The sequence below is a fragment of the Salmo salar genome, chromosome 18, assembly GCF_965601325.2.
Source record: "Salmo salar chromosome 18, fSalSal1, whole genome shotgun sequence".
Lineage (NCBI taxonomy): Eukaryota > Metazoa > Chordata > Actinopteri > Salmoniformes > Salmonidae > Salmo > Salmo salar.
The window spans coordinates 26,240,944-26,255,805 of NC_138308.1; the positions used below are offsets into that span (position 1 = coordinate 26,240,944).

A 14,862-nucleotide genomic window follows, 5' to 3' on the forward strand; every position below is an offset into this window, starting at 1 on the left:
CAACGCTATGAACTGATCAATTCAGTGTCAGGGAGCATTAGAAAACAGCAGGGATACTGTCCTTGTAGACTGGGTAAAAGCAAGGCCTATATACCACAGGCGGCTGGTGGCACCGTAATTGGGGAGGATGGGCTCATAGTAATGGCTGGAATGGAATGGTTTCCTTGTGTGTTTGATACCATCACATTAACTTCATTCCAGTCATTATTATGAGCCATCCTCCCCTCACCAGCCTCCTGTGCTATACACACACACTGGCCATCACAACCAAATCCCACTCCCTAATAGGAAATGCCATCTTCATAATTTGTCAATGACAGCTGAATACACTACACGTCGCTGCCTCAGAAGCTCACACTGTGCCATTCACTCCCCCATTTCACGGCTTCTATGAACTGATGTTAAATCAGCCATGAATGTGTTTACGCACCAGGAGAACAAACAATTGTTTGTCATCGTTCTAACTTGACAAAAAAACACTCCTGCAGAGTTCAGAGAAGACTTAATTTGACATCCTTTCAGAACACATATTTCAAGCCTTAGCAAGACGAAAGGAAATTATGTTTGACAAATAGTTGGTTTTGTTTAGCCGTCACGGAATTAGAAGATATCAGATGAAAGCCGATGTGTCTCTCTCTCCCGCTCCGGGCACACACACGTTGCTGTGTGTTGTTTATCCCATAAGGGTCGTCAGTAAACTTCACAAAGTTCCACATGCTCTGCAAAGGGGACACAGAAGTCCAGGGAAATTAAAAGCCGAGAGTTTCTGGGGTGTTTGGAGCCAGTATTGTGCGTATTAATGTTATTTAGAGCAATGCAGTGCCCATTCAAAGAACCCCTGCTGTTTCTGTGGTAATGAGAGTGTGTGTGTTTTCCAGAATAAGAGTGTGACTTCACAGAGAAGACAATTAATGACATTATGAAAAGTGGAAGACTTGTCAAATTGCACAATCATTTTCTACACGTTTCAATATGTTAGATTTCACGCCTGATATAATATTATCTACTGTGGTGCAAAAGCTCAGTGTGCAAATTAAAACTGACATCAGCAAAATAATAAAACAATTTACCTTGGATAATCTAAATGACATGCATGTGAACATGTTCGTTGGGGACAAATTTTACCTTACAAAGATAATTAAATAAAGCAAGTAAGCATCAAATGAGCCGCACAAGACTAAAAGGAAATCCATCTGTTTTAAAAGTTTTCATAAATTAGTCATGGCATTAGCATAATGTGTAACTTTATTCAGCGTCTGAAACAAAAAAATTCAAAAGAGCAAAATCTCACCTGTAAAGTCATTTCATATTCAGAAGCCTGCTTCATGTCTTTTGATCAGACCTAGGAAGCCAGGTATGTGCACTCTCTGGGCAATCAATGACATGAACTGATCAGTCCAATGAGTTGAATGAAGCCTCATTCAACATCTGCTATACAGGATCCACTTGGAGATTTCATCCAGTGCCTGTTACTATTCATTACCTTGCATTTGAAACACTCTTCAAAGACTAAGAACAGAATGTACAGCATGATAGTACAGGGGTAAAGCAATATATTTAAGTTAAAATACTTTTCTTAAAGGTCAAGATGGTCCTGTATGGCTCTGTTAGTAGAGCGTGGAGTTTACCGTGCCAGGATAGTGGGTTTGATTCCCGGGTACACCCATACAAAATGTAAGCATGCATGACTGTTAGTCGCTTTGGATAAAAGCACCTTCTAAATGGCATATATTATTATTAATTATTATATAAAATCACTGAAAAATGAATTTTCAAAAAGGACACCATTGAGACTTTACTTTCAGAACACTGGCTCAGAAGTGGTGTCCTTGATTATTCTGGGCCTACAGGTAAAGTGACACTTGTAATGATGGAGGCATAGCTATGAATATGGGATTCTGATGGTAGCACTCAGCTGTCTGATGGTACTACTCAGCTGTCTGAGCCAACTGCCTGATTGATAATGTTCAGACATTTATTGTAGAAGTCAATTGTATGCTCAGAATGACTAGGATTAGTTCACGTGGCGATAGTTCTCTCAGTCGGACAGACCATAGTCTACAGACCCCAGTCTAATTTGGCAAGTAGAGACGATCAACACAGAGAAGCCTCTGTGCTTGGGTCTGGGGAGAATATCTCTATCTGACACTGGTTAGGCGTCTGGGCAGAGTGCCGGTCAGATAGTCTTTAGGCGTCAGTGCAGAATGCCTGTCAGATACTGTTTACGCGTCTGTGCAAAGTGCCGGTCAGATAGTGTTTAGGAGTCAGTGCAGAGTGCCGGTCAGATAGTGTTTATGCGTCAGTACAGGGTGCCTGATCCTCTCATGATAAGAGGCTTGAGGGAAAAGGCTGGTAATGGCAGGTGGTGTGGCTGGTGGGACACACTTGGTGGCTCCTTCTCATTAGGGCCTGCTAGCTGACACTGCTCCACTGAGGGCAACTCATTACCACACCAGCCTGGTCAGCTACTGATGACCAGCTTCCTCATTAGAATCGGCCATGATTACATTCTGGTAGGAAGTCATCTGAGCTGAACCACAGTACTGGTCCTCAAACAGCACAATGAACTAGACCAGCCTCCAGTGATAGTAATTCTGCTAATACTTCCTAAGTAGTAGTAGTAGTAGAAGAATAAGTACATAGTAAAGCCATACAGTAATTGTAGAAGTATTAGTAGAAGTAGTAGTAGTAGAAGTAGTAGAAGGCGTACAGTAGCAATATCTCCATTAATAAAATGTAATGCCTCATCATCATTACTGTCACTATCATTATTAGTGTCATTGTGCTTGATAACTCCACAGCTCCACAGTTCTGCCTTGTCACAACTGACATTAGCGGATGGTTAAATAATTAGCATGTAATGAGCCTGCAAAGTAAACATCAATCCACTCAAAGAGAGGGCGGTGTGTGCGCTACACTTCAGTCGCCCTGATTCACTAGGCATAATTGGCCCAATTAGTCTCTATAACCTACCCATTCACATCCCAGCTTACACATCCCACACGTCTGCATATCCTACATTTCCAACAAATCCGCACTGGCAGTGCTTCTAGCAAAGGCAGGGCTGGACTCGTGATTTAGCAAAACAACATGATAAAAGCTTTGAATCTTGATTGACTATGACATATTGGGCATACATCAAAGCCATGGTTATGACATTGGGTATCCATCTAAGTGGCATTTAAGTGGGGCTAAACATTTGATCCTACATAACCCTTTAAAGAGTAACTGCCTTTAAAAAGCAACAAATCACTTGGAAAATTACCTTTGTGGTGTCGATTCAAGTCAGAAACAGTTATTCAAGTGTCAAAATTTACTACAAAGTTTCAATAGGATAATTTTTGTCAAAGTCAGTCTTGTCTAAAATGGAGATTGGAAAATCTGTGCATCACAACAGGTAAATTAAGGTTGGGTTTTGATTTGACGATGTCCATTTGCCCACTACCATGGGGTGAACAGCTGAGGTGATAGCTCTCTATCCAATAGTATAGACAGTGAAATAGACCTGACCAGCAGCTCTGAATTTATTCTGACCTTGAGAAAAACTGCACCGAAGATGTAATTAGATGTAAAATTGCACAACTAGTGCGAGGGAAAAAAAGGTAAAGCGCGAGTGTTTGTTCACGAAAGGCATTTGAGGATTATTTAAGATACCTCTTTGAAGAGGTAGGGTTTCAGATGTTTTTGGAAGGGTGGGAGGGCCAAGAGACCAGAGGTGGCAGAACAGAGTGCTCAGGTTGGGGTGTAGGGTTTGAGCATAGCCTGAAGGTAGGGAGGGGCAGTTCCTCCTGCTGCTTCGTAGGCAAGTACCATGGTCTTGTAGTGGATGCGAGCTTCGACTAGAAGCCAGTAGAGTGTGCAGAGGAGCGTGACATGGGTGACATGGGAGAACTTGGGAAGGTTGGTCAACAGGTGGGCTGCAGCATTCTGGATAAGTTGCAAGAGTTTGATGGCACAAGCGGGGAGCCCAGCCAACAGCGAGTTGCTCATATGAGGTGAACGACAGCTTTGCTGATGACTCTGCCTGTTAGGATTAAAATCAGTCACACCTTTTCACAGACCTCAAATACAGCTGTTATTCATCCTCCATGTCCACTGTGAAATCTGAATTAGAGAACGATCGACATGGATTTTTTAGGGCCAAGGTATGCCGATGTCCGATATTTTAGGCTGATAATTCAATATCATTAAATTAAATTTCCCAGAGACAGCCATGTACACATTAATGCATCTTTTTTTTATCAAAATGAATTGGACTGTTTTTACAAATCTAAGTACATAACATAAAGGTAATACTTTTATTTGAATGGTAAATCTCTTGATAAACTGGGTAAATTAAGACATCATATAGACACTGCTGTTGGTTTGACATCTGTGGTTTCTGTGATCAGGAAGAAAAACAAACTCAGCTGCCAGGAAGAAATTCAAAACAACTAATTTGGATAGTTCAACTATCTGTCAAGAAATGGGCGGGTTTTAACGTGATCCTACTGCTACGATTGGATAGAGTGAGGCTGTAACTCCATTCCCTTTCACGTCTCTCATATCACTTGGTGCTGTTTACTGCTACTATGAGAACTAGCTCAATGGCGATGATATTTGTGAAATAGTGTTTTTTTTATAAATAAAAAATTGATGGATAAAAGTAGAGACTCAGAGCTAAAAAATGGTATATCATACACTACAGTTGAGGAACAATGGGAAAGTAATTCTGTTTTGAAAGTTGTAACCTCACTTTTGAGAAAATGTCCCTTGAATGTTTTGGTACCTACTGGAGAGCTCTTCTTTCTCTACACCCATACAGCATCATTCATACCCGCTTAAGTTTTAGCCCCACCCAGCTCTTTAAGAATTCACATGTGAGGCCATGTACTAAATAACCAAAGATTACAAGACTAAAGGCTGGTTTATACTACGGTGTGTTCGTGAATTCAATCTGGAGTGCCAGAGTGTGCTCTGGGCATTTGAAAACTCAGAGCATTGTCAGATTGTCTGTTCGTAAATTCAGAGCATTTCTCTCTCGGAGCGTTCTGACCAAACAACAGTAGTCAAGCACCCAAGCTAACTGGCTAACGTTGGCTAGCTACTTCCAGACACAAATGGGCGAAAAACAGCTCAATCTGACTATTTTACTCACCCTAGCAGAGCTGGTTGTGCTGTTTTTATGTTATCCAGAGCGTAGGTGACTGCAGCTGTGTTGCTGGCAACAATTTAATTCCGCTTTTTTGCCAACGTTTACTGACACCAGCCATATTCAACGGGTGTTGAGCATTTGTAAATTCATCAGTTCTTCTTCGCTATGGCACACTCAGACGAGTGCTTTGAAATCGGAGTAGATAGCTTTAACTTGAAATGAAAACGACATTCTGACAAAATTAGAAATGTGTAATATGTGAAAATGTAGCTAGCTAGACTATCTTTCCCACATACATGGATGGACGCTTCACCCACTCTGTAACAGATGCCATGGCTGCCTTAGTTTGAAGATGCAATCCAGAGACAGGTGTTTTATACAACAGCCTGTTCTCTTTTCGACTCAGTCTGCATATTTGCAATTAAACGCCAACATTTTCTCCATCACCTTAGCTATCATACTCTAATTCCACCGTGCAATCCAGGATATACTGCTTGTCAAGACAAGGCCCAAATCCCCATCATCCGCGTGAAGAAAAGACAGAGAAAAAGGGTGAGGAGGGCGGGGTATCTTGTAAGAATTCGCAGACGAGTAGGTAAACCACCACTACCCTTTGTATTATTGGCCAAAGTGCAATCATTGGAAAACAAACTGGATGATCTATGATTAAGACTATCCTACCAACGGGACATTAAAAACTATAATATCTTATGTTTAACGAGACGTGGCTAAACGGCGACACGGATAATAGAGCTGGCTGGCTTCTCCATGCATCGGCAGGACAGAGCAGCTACGTCTGGTAAGAAGAGGGGCGGGGATGTGTGTCAATTTGTCAATAACTGCTGGTGCGCGAAGTCTAATATTAAAGAAGTCTCGAGGTATTGCTCGCCTGAGGTAGAATACCTCATGATAAGCTATAGACCACACTATCTACCAAGAGAGTTCTCATCTATATTATTCGTAGCCGTCTACTTACCACCACAAACCGATGCTGGCACTAAGACCGCACTCAACCAGCTGTATAAGGCCATAAGCAAAAAAAAAATGCTCATCCAAAAGCGGCACTCCTTGTGGCCGGAGACTTTAACGCAGGCAAACTTGTGCAGTGCAGCCAGAGGAAGAAAAAAACAATTATAATTAAAAAAAAAACTTTAGACCACCTTTACTCCACACACAGAGACGCATACAAAGCTCTCACTCGCCCTCCATTTGGCAAATCTGACCATAATTCTATCCTCCTAATTCCTGCTTACAAGCAAAAACTTAAGCAGGAAGTACCAGTGACTCGCTATACAGAAGTGGTCAGATGACGCAGATGCAACGCTATAGGACTGTTTTGCTGGCACAGACTGGAATATGTTCCGGGATTCATCCAATGGCATTGAGGAGTATACCACCTCCGTCACCGACCTCATCAATAAGTGCATCGACAACGTCCCTCCCCCCAGTGACCGTACGTACATATCCCAAACAGAACCCATGGATTACAGGCAACATCGGCACAGAGCTAAAGGCTAGAGTTGCCGTTTTCAAGAAGCGGGACACAAATACGGACGCTAATAAGAAATCCCGCTATGCCCTCAGAAAAACCATCAAACAGGCAGAGAGTCAATACAGGACTAAGATTGAATCCTACTACACCTGCTCTGAAGCTCGTCAGATGTGGCACAGCTTGAGAACTATTACGGACTACAAAGGGAAACCCAGCCGCAAGCTGCCCATTGACGTGAGCCTACCAGACGAGCTAAATGCCTTTTATGCTCGCTTCGAGGCAAGCAACACTGAAGCATGCATGAGAGCACTAGCTGTTCCGGACGACTGTGTGATCATGCTCTCTGTAGCCGATGTGAGCAAGACCTTTAAACAGGTCAAATTCACAAAGTTGCGGGGCCAGACGGATTACCTGGACTTGTACTCAAAGCATGCGCGGACCAAGTGGCAAGTGTCTTCACTGACATTTTCAACCTCTCCCTGACCGAGTCTGTAATTCCTACATGTTTCAAACAGACCACCTTAGTCACTGTGCCCAAGATAGCAAAGGTAACCTGCCTAAATGATTACCGCCCCATAGCACTCACATCGGTAACCATAAAGTGTTTTGAAAGGCTGGTCATGGCTCACATCAACACCATCATGCCAGAACCCATAGACCCACTCCAATTCGCATACCGACCAAACAGAGCCACAGATGACGCAATCTCAATTTCACACCACACTGCCCTTTCCCACCTGGACAAAAGGAACACCTATGTGGGAATGCTGTTCATTGACTGCAGCTCAGCCTTCAATGCCATAGTACCCACAAAGCTCATCACTAAGCTAAAGACCCTGGGACTAAACACCTCCCTCTGCAACTATATCCTGGACTTCCAGACATGCCGCCCACAGGTGGTAAGGGTAGGCAACAACACATCTGCCACGCTGATCCTCAACACTGGAACCCCTCAGGGGTGCGTGTTAGTCCCCTCCTGTACTCCCTGGTCACCCACGACTGCGTGGCCAAGCACAACTCCAACACCATCATTAAGTTTGCTGACGACACAACAGTGGTAGGCCTGATCACCAACAATGATGAGACAGCCTATAGGGAGGTCAGAGACCTGGCAGTGTGGTGCCAGGACAACAACCTCTCCCTCAATGTGATAGGAAAAGGAAAAGGAGGGCCGAACAGGCCCCCATTAACATAGACGGGGCTGAAGTGTAGCGGGTTGAGAATTTCAAGTTCCTTGGTGTCCACATCACCAACGAACTATCATGGTCCAAACACACCAAGTTGTGAATAGGGCATGACAACATATTTTCCCCCTCACGAGACTGAAAAGATTTGGCATGGGTCCCCAGATCCTCAAAACGTTCTACAGCTGCACCATCGGGAGCATCCTGACTGGTTGCATCACCATCTGGTAGGGCAACTGCTTGGCATCTGACTGTAAGCTGCGACAGAGGGTAGTGCACACAGCCCAGTACATCACTGGGGCCAAGCTTCCTGACATCCAGGGCCTATATACTAGGCGTTGTCAGAGGAAGGCATAAAAAATTGTCAAAGACTCCAGTCACCCAAGTCATAGACGGTTCTCTCTGCTACTGCACGGCAAGCGGTACCGGAGCGCCAAGTCTAGGACCAAAAGGCTCAGAGAAAATGACTGAAAACCTAATACGTGTATCTTGCCACAAATTGAGAAACAAGTACTCAAAAGATCTCACAGATGGATTTGAAAATGAAGTGCAACATCTAAAGACGATATATGGTGCCACTTTTTCAGATGGTCATTCTCCTGTAGAGCTCCCAAATGCCATCCACAAGATGCAGCTGCAGAGCATCTTCTGTACAATGTCTGTAACAGTAGTTGGAGGTGAACGTGCCTTCAGTATGCTGAAACTTATAAAGAACTATCTAAGATCTACAATGTGCCAAGACAGGTTGAACAGCCTTGCCATCCTTTCAATTGAAAATCAGTTAGCTAAAAACATTTACTTGAAAGACACAAATGAGTTTGAGCACAAGAAGGCTCGACGCTGGGCTCTTGGTGCAGTGTAACCTCTGACTTTAGTTTACAGGGAACAAACACAAGGACAAATGCCTTAACCTGTTCCACCCAAGCCTGCCCGGGAATGGGCAAAATACTGTTTCAGAGGATTTTCTGTTATGGTTTATCTCCTGTGGAACTTACTCAGGAATGCCCACATAATGTCTTGACGCTAGAGTTGCAGTTTCATAGATGCTTGTTCTCTGTAGGTACCACATTTATGCCTGCAGTCCACATAGTTCAGGATTTTTTTATATTGTGGGTATGTTATTTAGGCATATATTTAGGAATTATGCATATGGCAGAAGAAGGTTAGCCTTGTTTATAAGAATTGGTAATAAATTAATTAATCTGAAACATGGATCATTGGTAATTTCTTCATTAAAACGGACTACAATATCATATTTAAAAAAATAACTACCAATTGTGTAGTTATTTACAATAAAGCATCATAAACATCTCATGACAGACAGCTTTTGTTAACATAAGGAACCAAAAATGTTTGCAATACTGTTAATATAGGCAAAGGATGAAGGTGGAAACTAGAATCTGCACAATTGTAGTATAGAGCAGCAGAAGCTTATAGTTAGTACATTTAATAACACATATTGTTCAGTACGTTATTTTAATCTGAAACATTCTGATTTCTATGTTAGGGGCCCAGTAGTTTTTTCCCCCATGACATACGCCTAGTTTTACAAAATTAGTCACATTTTCTTCCAAGCCATAAATTTGCATAAAAAAAGATGAAACAACGATGCATGTTTTGTCTGAATGACTCAAATCTGCCCATAGTTTGAGAAGTGAGAACGGACACACACACACACACACACACGCTAATCTAAGGTTGTCTATAAACATGCAGGAAGACTCTTGAGTATATTGCCAATCTTTATACTGGCATTTTGAAACAATTCTTACCCTATTACAACAATCATCTAATCTGACTAACAACTGTCAATGTATGGATACGATTGCATTTGGTCAGATCAGCACACCAGTAAATAGCTAACGTTACTCCGCAAGTCAGATGGCTCAGTGTTGAAAATGATGCCTGTTCAAAATTATAACCAGCTAACGTTAGCTAGTTAAGTTGGCTTTTAGCTCCCATCTGACATCTTAGCACCATGTTTATCTAGAACGGGTTTGTTATCGTAATCTTTGCTAACAGGTCACATAGCTATCTGCTTAGCTAGCTTGCTTATTGCATGCGTGTCTGGGCACGTCAACACAAGCCTTATTATTAAACTAATATTTGCGACAGGAGGTTGATTTGTCATTTTGTCAATTCATCCATTTCTCAATACTGCACCATTCTGTTGGAGAATGAGTGAGCTTGTTACTGCTGATTTTCCCAACTAGACATTCTTCGGCATTGTGCAGTGCTCGTGGCTCAAGCGGTGAGCGGCATAGTAGCAGCCTTGCTATGTAGCGAGACTAAATTGGCAAAGCCGATAGAGAAGGGCCGGTAGCCGATAGAAAAGGCCACTATACCAGCTTGGCCGATTAATCGGTCGTTTTCTAATCTGAATGGCATGCTAATAGATGATTTACAGCCACTTTTCTGTTTGATATAACAAGGTTTGATGAAGGGACACAGGAAACAAATGTCTTTCTAATGTAACATTTAGAGTATTCGTGTGCTTCCTTGGCTGTATTAGGGAGCAAATGGACAAGCTAATAATGACTTTGAACCCTCTCAACCGAAGCAGTGGAATGATCAGGATATGGCAAGTCCCTCAGGAGACACCGTCTGTAGCCAAACAGAGTTACACAGATAGACAGCTCTCGAAGTGACCATAGTGATGGAAGTGATTTCCGGACCCACGTCCTCCTGGTAAGTATGGGTACACAGCGAGGGTGCCATCTAGTGCCCTCCTCACTTAGACATGATGCCACATGCCAGTCAGCTGAACAGACACAATCTCTCATGAATAACAGGAGACAGAGAGTGTTACCGTGATTGATGCAGGCACATGTATTTAACCTTTCTAAAGCTGGTTAGAATCTGACAATATAAAGATAAAACAATACTGAATATCAACTATTGAAATGAATGTTTCAAATACCTGCAATTTGTGGTGGTAGTTTTAAACTAGGTAAGTGAAAGTATAGCTTCGACAAAAATAGTTCGCATTTGTTCTGATCAAAGACATACTTGATGGACCATTGAGTTCCTGACCTAAGCAACTCTGACCACTAACATCCAAGTTGCAATTGACAACCTCTCATATAGAACTACACTAACTCATGACTACACTAAAATGGATTACTATCTCTCATATAGAACTACACTAACTCATGACTACACTAAAATGGATTACTATCTCTCATATAGAACTACACTAACTCATGACGACACTAAAATGGATTACTATCTCTCATATAGAACTACACTAACTCATGACTACACTAAAATGGATTACTCTCTCTCATATAGAACTACACTAATTCATGACTACACTCAACTGGATTACTATTGGAAGTGACAGTACTTGAACTTTGTTCCTAAACAGCTAGCCTTACAACCGTGGTTAGTCTACCAACTTGTACCGGCTGATGTCAGCGAGAATCTGTTTTCAGTAAAACATTCCCCAATGTACTTTAACTTGAAAAACCACAAATTTGCTGCAAATGATTAAAATCAATATGAGGCCAGTGGTCTGACACTGACATCTGGAGACAGAAGTCCCTCTAAACCCTGCTACCATCTCCAGCTCCAAATCTGTAAAATCAAGTTTAGAGCCAGACAAAGCTGCAGTTGATTACTGCCATACGCCTGCCACAGAGTAAATGCTTCCATCTGCTTCGCCCACCCTCAGTGCAGGGCAAAGGTCACAGAGATGTGCAGTTGTGTGAGATGCTGCAACTGACCAGGCGCATGTGTGTGTGTGTGTGTATGTGTGTGTATGTATATGTGTGTGTAAAAAATGAAAAAAATAGAACAACGGCAAGATCTGGAGGACGAAAATACAAGAGAGACTCAGGTGGGGCTGCAGCGGCGGGATACTTACAGTAACACGTTCCTCTGAGGGGGTTGCCAAGGTAACGGTTCTCGGAGTCGCAACTGCAACAATGGGAGAGAAAGAGAGAGAGGGGAGTAACAGAGATGGGGGGAGAGAGAGGGGGGGAGGTAAGAGAGGGGCGAGAGAGAGAGAGGGGGAGGTAAGAGAGGGGCGAGAGAGAGAGGGGGGGAGGTAAGAGAGAGGGGAGAGAGAGAAGAATGGAAGACATAAAACAATGAGCTTAACAACAGATATGTCACCTTGCCAAAGACATCACAGTCCTATCACAGACCGTTAATAACATCATCCCTGAGGGTTATTTTGGGCCAGGGAGGAGTGTCCTGAGAAGCCGTTTGTAGAGGTGCTATCTGAGGTGACACTACTGTGTGCTGCTTCAGGTGCTGTCCTCTCCCTGGTTATGATGAGGTGATTTCCCCTGACAGCCCTGTCTGACGATACCTCTCTGTTCTGCTGCGGGGCAGGAGCCATGTGTCTGTCTGTGTACTGGGCAGCAGGGGATTTAGTAAGCTACAGACAGCCCAGAACAACTTGAATGCTACTAAAAGAAGAGGGAGGGCAGCTAGGACCTAATAGAGGCTTGAAAAATATGATCCAAGTCACAAGTGGTCTTTAGCAACCCCAGTCAGGTGTGTGTAAAACTCAACAAATCCTTCATTTGACCCTGTTTGTCAAGGCAATCAGGAAGTCTTGACTCCACTACAAAGACAATGTTGTTAAAAAGCAGGCGGAGAACTGAACGCAGACTATGGGGAGTCGGAGTACCATGCATGAGGGTGATTGTGGTAGGTGGCATTTGATCATCTGGCTTGGTTTATGAGCCAGGGGTCATTACTGCAGTCCAAACACCCATGTTTATTGCCATAACCCAACTTCTACAAAACCCAGGGCGGTACCTTGGAAAGAGCAACAGCGCGTAAAACCATCGCTTTGTAAATACATACTCCACCACTTTGACAAGCCTATCTAAACACACATGATACATTGTCAAATCTGCCCCTTTAGTCAATAAATGGATTCAGAGGTAATGGCTCTGTTTGCAAGGCTGGTCAGGCAGTGGTTACTTAAGCAATAAGGCCAGAGGGGGTGTGGTATATGGCCAACATAACAGAGCTAAGGGCTGTTCGTATGCACGACACAAAGCAGAGTGCCTGGATACAGCCCTTAGCCGTGGTATATTGGCCATATACCACAAACACCCAGTGTGCCTTATTGCTATTATAAACTGGTTACCAATGTAATTAGAACAGTAAAAATAAATGTTTTGTCACACTCGTGGTATATGGTCTGATATACCACGGCTGTCAATCAATCAGTATTCAGGGCTCGAACCAACCAGTTTATAAAGATAAATCATGTAGGCAACGGTCACCTCCCTGTGCTTATACATAAAAATACCTGAATTCCATTCAGTGGCTGGACAAGCCTTGTTAGGAGGGTCATAAAGTAGCATTAATGAATATTTCATAGCCAAAGACAGAGCTTTATTCATTATGTACGGTTCCTATAGTTGGCACTGTGAAAAACAACCCCACAAAACAGCTCAAGAGAACTTGAATTTAAACACAGAGGCCACAGCAGAGTTATAAGGCCTTGTGAGTATAGGAGTTTGAAACCAATTGTATTCCACTTACACAAGGTCAAGACAAAAATATTTTCCAAACAATTATCTTTGTCCTCAGTAAATCTTAGGAACATGACAGTTGTGTTAAGATGCACAAAGGGGACTTTAAAAGGGGCCCCACTCTCCGTCTCCCCAGAGAACACTAACACTTAAACACGACACTCATCTAGGGGCTGGCTGATTAAGCAGCTTATCCTGTGGTAATGGTGCCAAGATGGAGGACCACCCTGGCCTCCTTCCACCAGTCTCTCTGCAGTCTGTCTGGCTGCCTCTCACTCAGAGAGAAAAGCACCACTGTCCTTAGGAACACTTCATCTGCTATTAAGCTGCCACAGTCTCAGCCACAGTGGACCCTCAGCATGGCTTTCTTTGTGAGCCGTAACAGAGGGCGGAAGGTCGGAGATTAAAGGTCGCTGTGGGCATTTGCGTTTTCGTGTGTAACTGACTTGCCTAGTTAAATAAAAGGTTAAAACATCCAATACAACACATGGAGAAATATGTTGGATTTCACTGAGAAAGGGATACTATCAGTTTGACTGGTCAACCAGACGGAGCGCTGCACTCACGTTTCAAAGTGAAACAGAATGTGAGCTATCACGCGATCAAGCTGGTTCCTGCTGGCTAGCTATCAGTTATTTCACAGTTCAAACACAAGAATGACTTAGTAATTTAGGTACACTGGCTGTACTGGGATCAGTGTTCCCCTGAAGACCAACCAGTGAGGCTCTATCCATTACTTTTCTTGACCGGAAAAAACATCTGAAGAGATTATCATAGTGTTTTATGAAATCTGTCATGGCTGACGTTTTTCTGCTTTTTATGTCTTATTTTCTCCCCGACAGCAACGCTTGGATGCTGCCTGCTCCACACAGGGAGGCAATTTCAACAGCCACTTAACTTGACATTTATTTGCTCAGTGCAAATTTCCCTTGTCTACCACTTAATGCTCACATCTCCCTCCATCAAAAGTTGCTCTGCCTCGCTGGTGCATGAGCACGCAGGCAGACGCTCACAAGAATACACAGTATACTCACAAACACATACATATTTGAACACACACTGTACACAGACACTGTACACAGACACCAGGATTTCCGTTAGACGGTAATAGCTGGCTTTTGCCAACAACAAAAAATGACATTGCGAAATAATGTAGTGAAACGTGCTTTAATAAGCCCAATCATTGCACAACATTTCTGAAGGCAATCGGGTGTAAAAAACAGTTTTGATGCCACAATTATAAAGAGCTACTATTTTTATTTCTCAACTGGTAATTGAAGCGAGCTTCCCATTCGCCATTCATGTGCATAGGCAACTAGGCAGGCTTCAGCGTGTCACACACCACTTTGCAATGAGCTGGAGGCAGTATGCATTTTCAAAACATATACTTCATTATTTGAAACCTGAACTTTTTTTCTACATATGAGGCATGTCTTATCTTGCTTCAAAAAAGCCTAGCCAAGATCCAACCAAACGGCAACATTTTTATAAAAGACTTCCATAGGCCATTGAAACTAGTAGCCTTTTTCTCTCATGTTCTATTGGTTTTCAAAT

At 42.9% G+C, this 14,862-nt stretch overlaps 1 protein-coding gene across 3 annotated transcripts in view; it reads right to left on the minus strand.

The window, feature by feature from the left end:
* Positions 1 to 14,862, minus strand: part of LOC106577124 (attractin-like protein 1) — a 350,240-nt gene that overhangs the window by 174,278 nt on the left and 161,100 nt on the right. For all 3 annotated transcript variants that reach the window (XM_014154877.3, XM_014154875.3, XM_014154874.3), the window contains one exon: positions 11,676 to 11,728. In XM_014154877.3, coding sequence (XP_014010352.1) covers positions 11,676 to 11,728 — 53 coding nt within the window. The remainder of the gene's footprint in view (positions 1 to 11,675; positions 11,729 to 14,862) is intronic.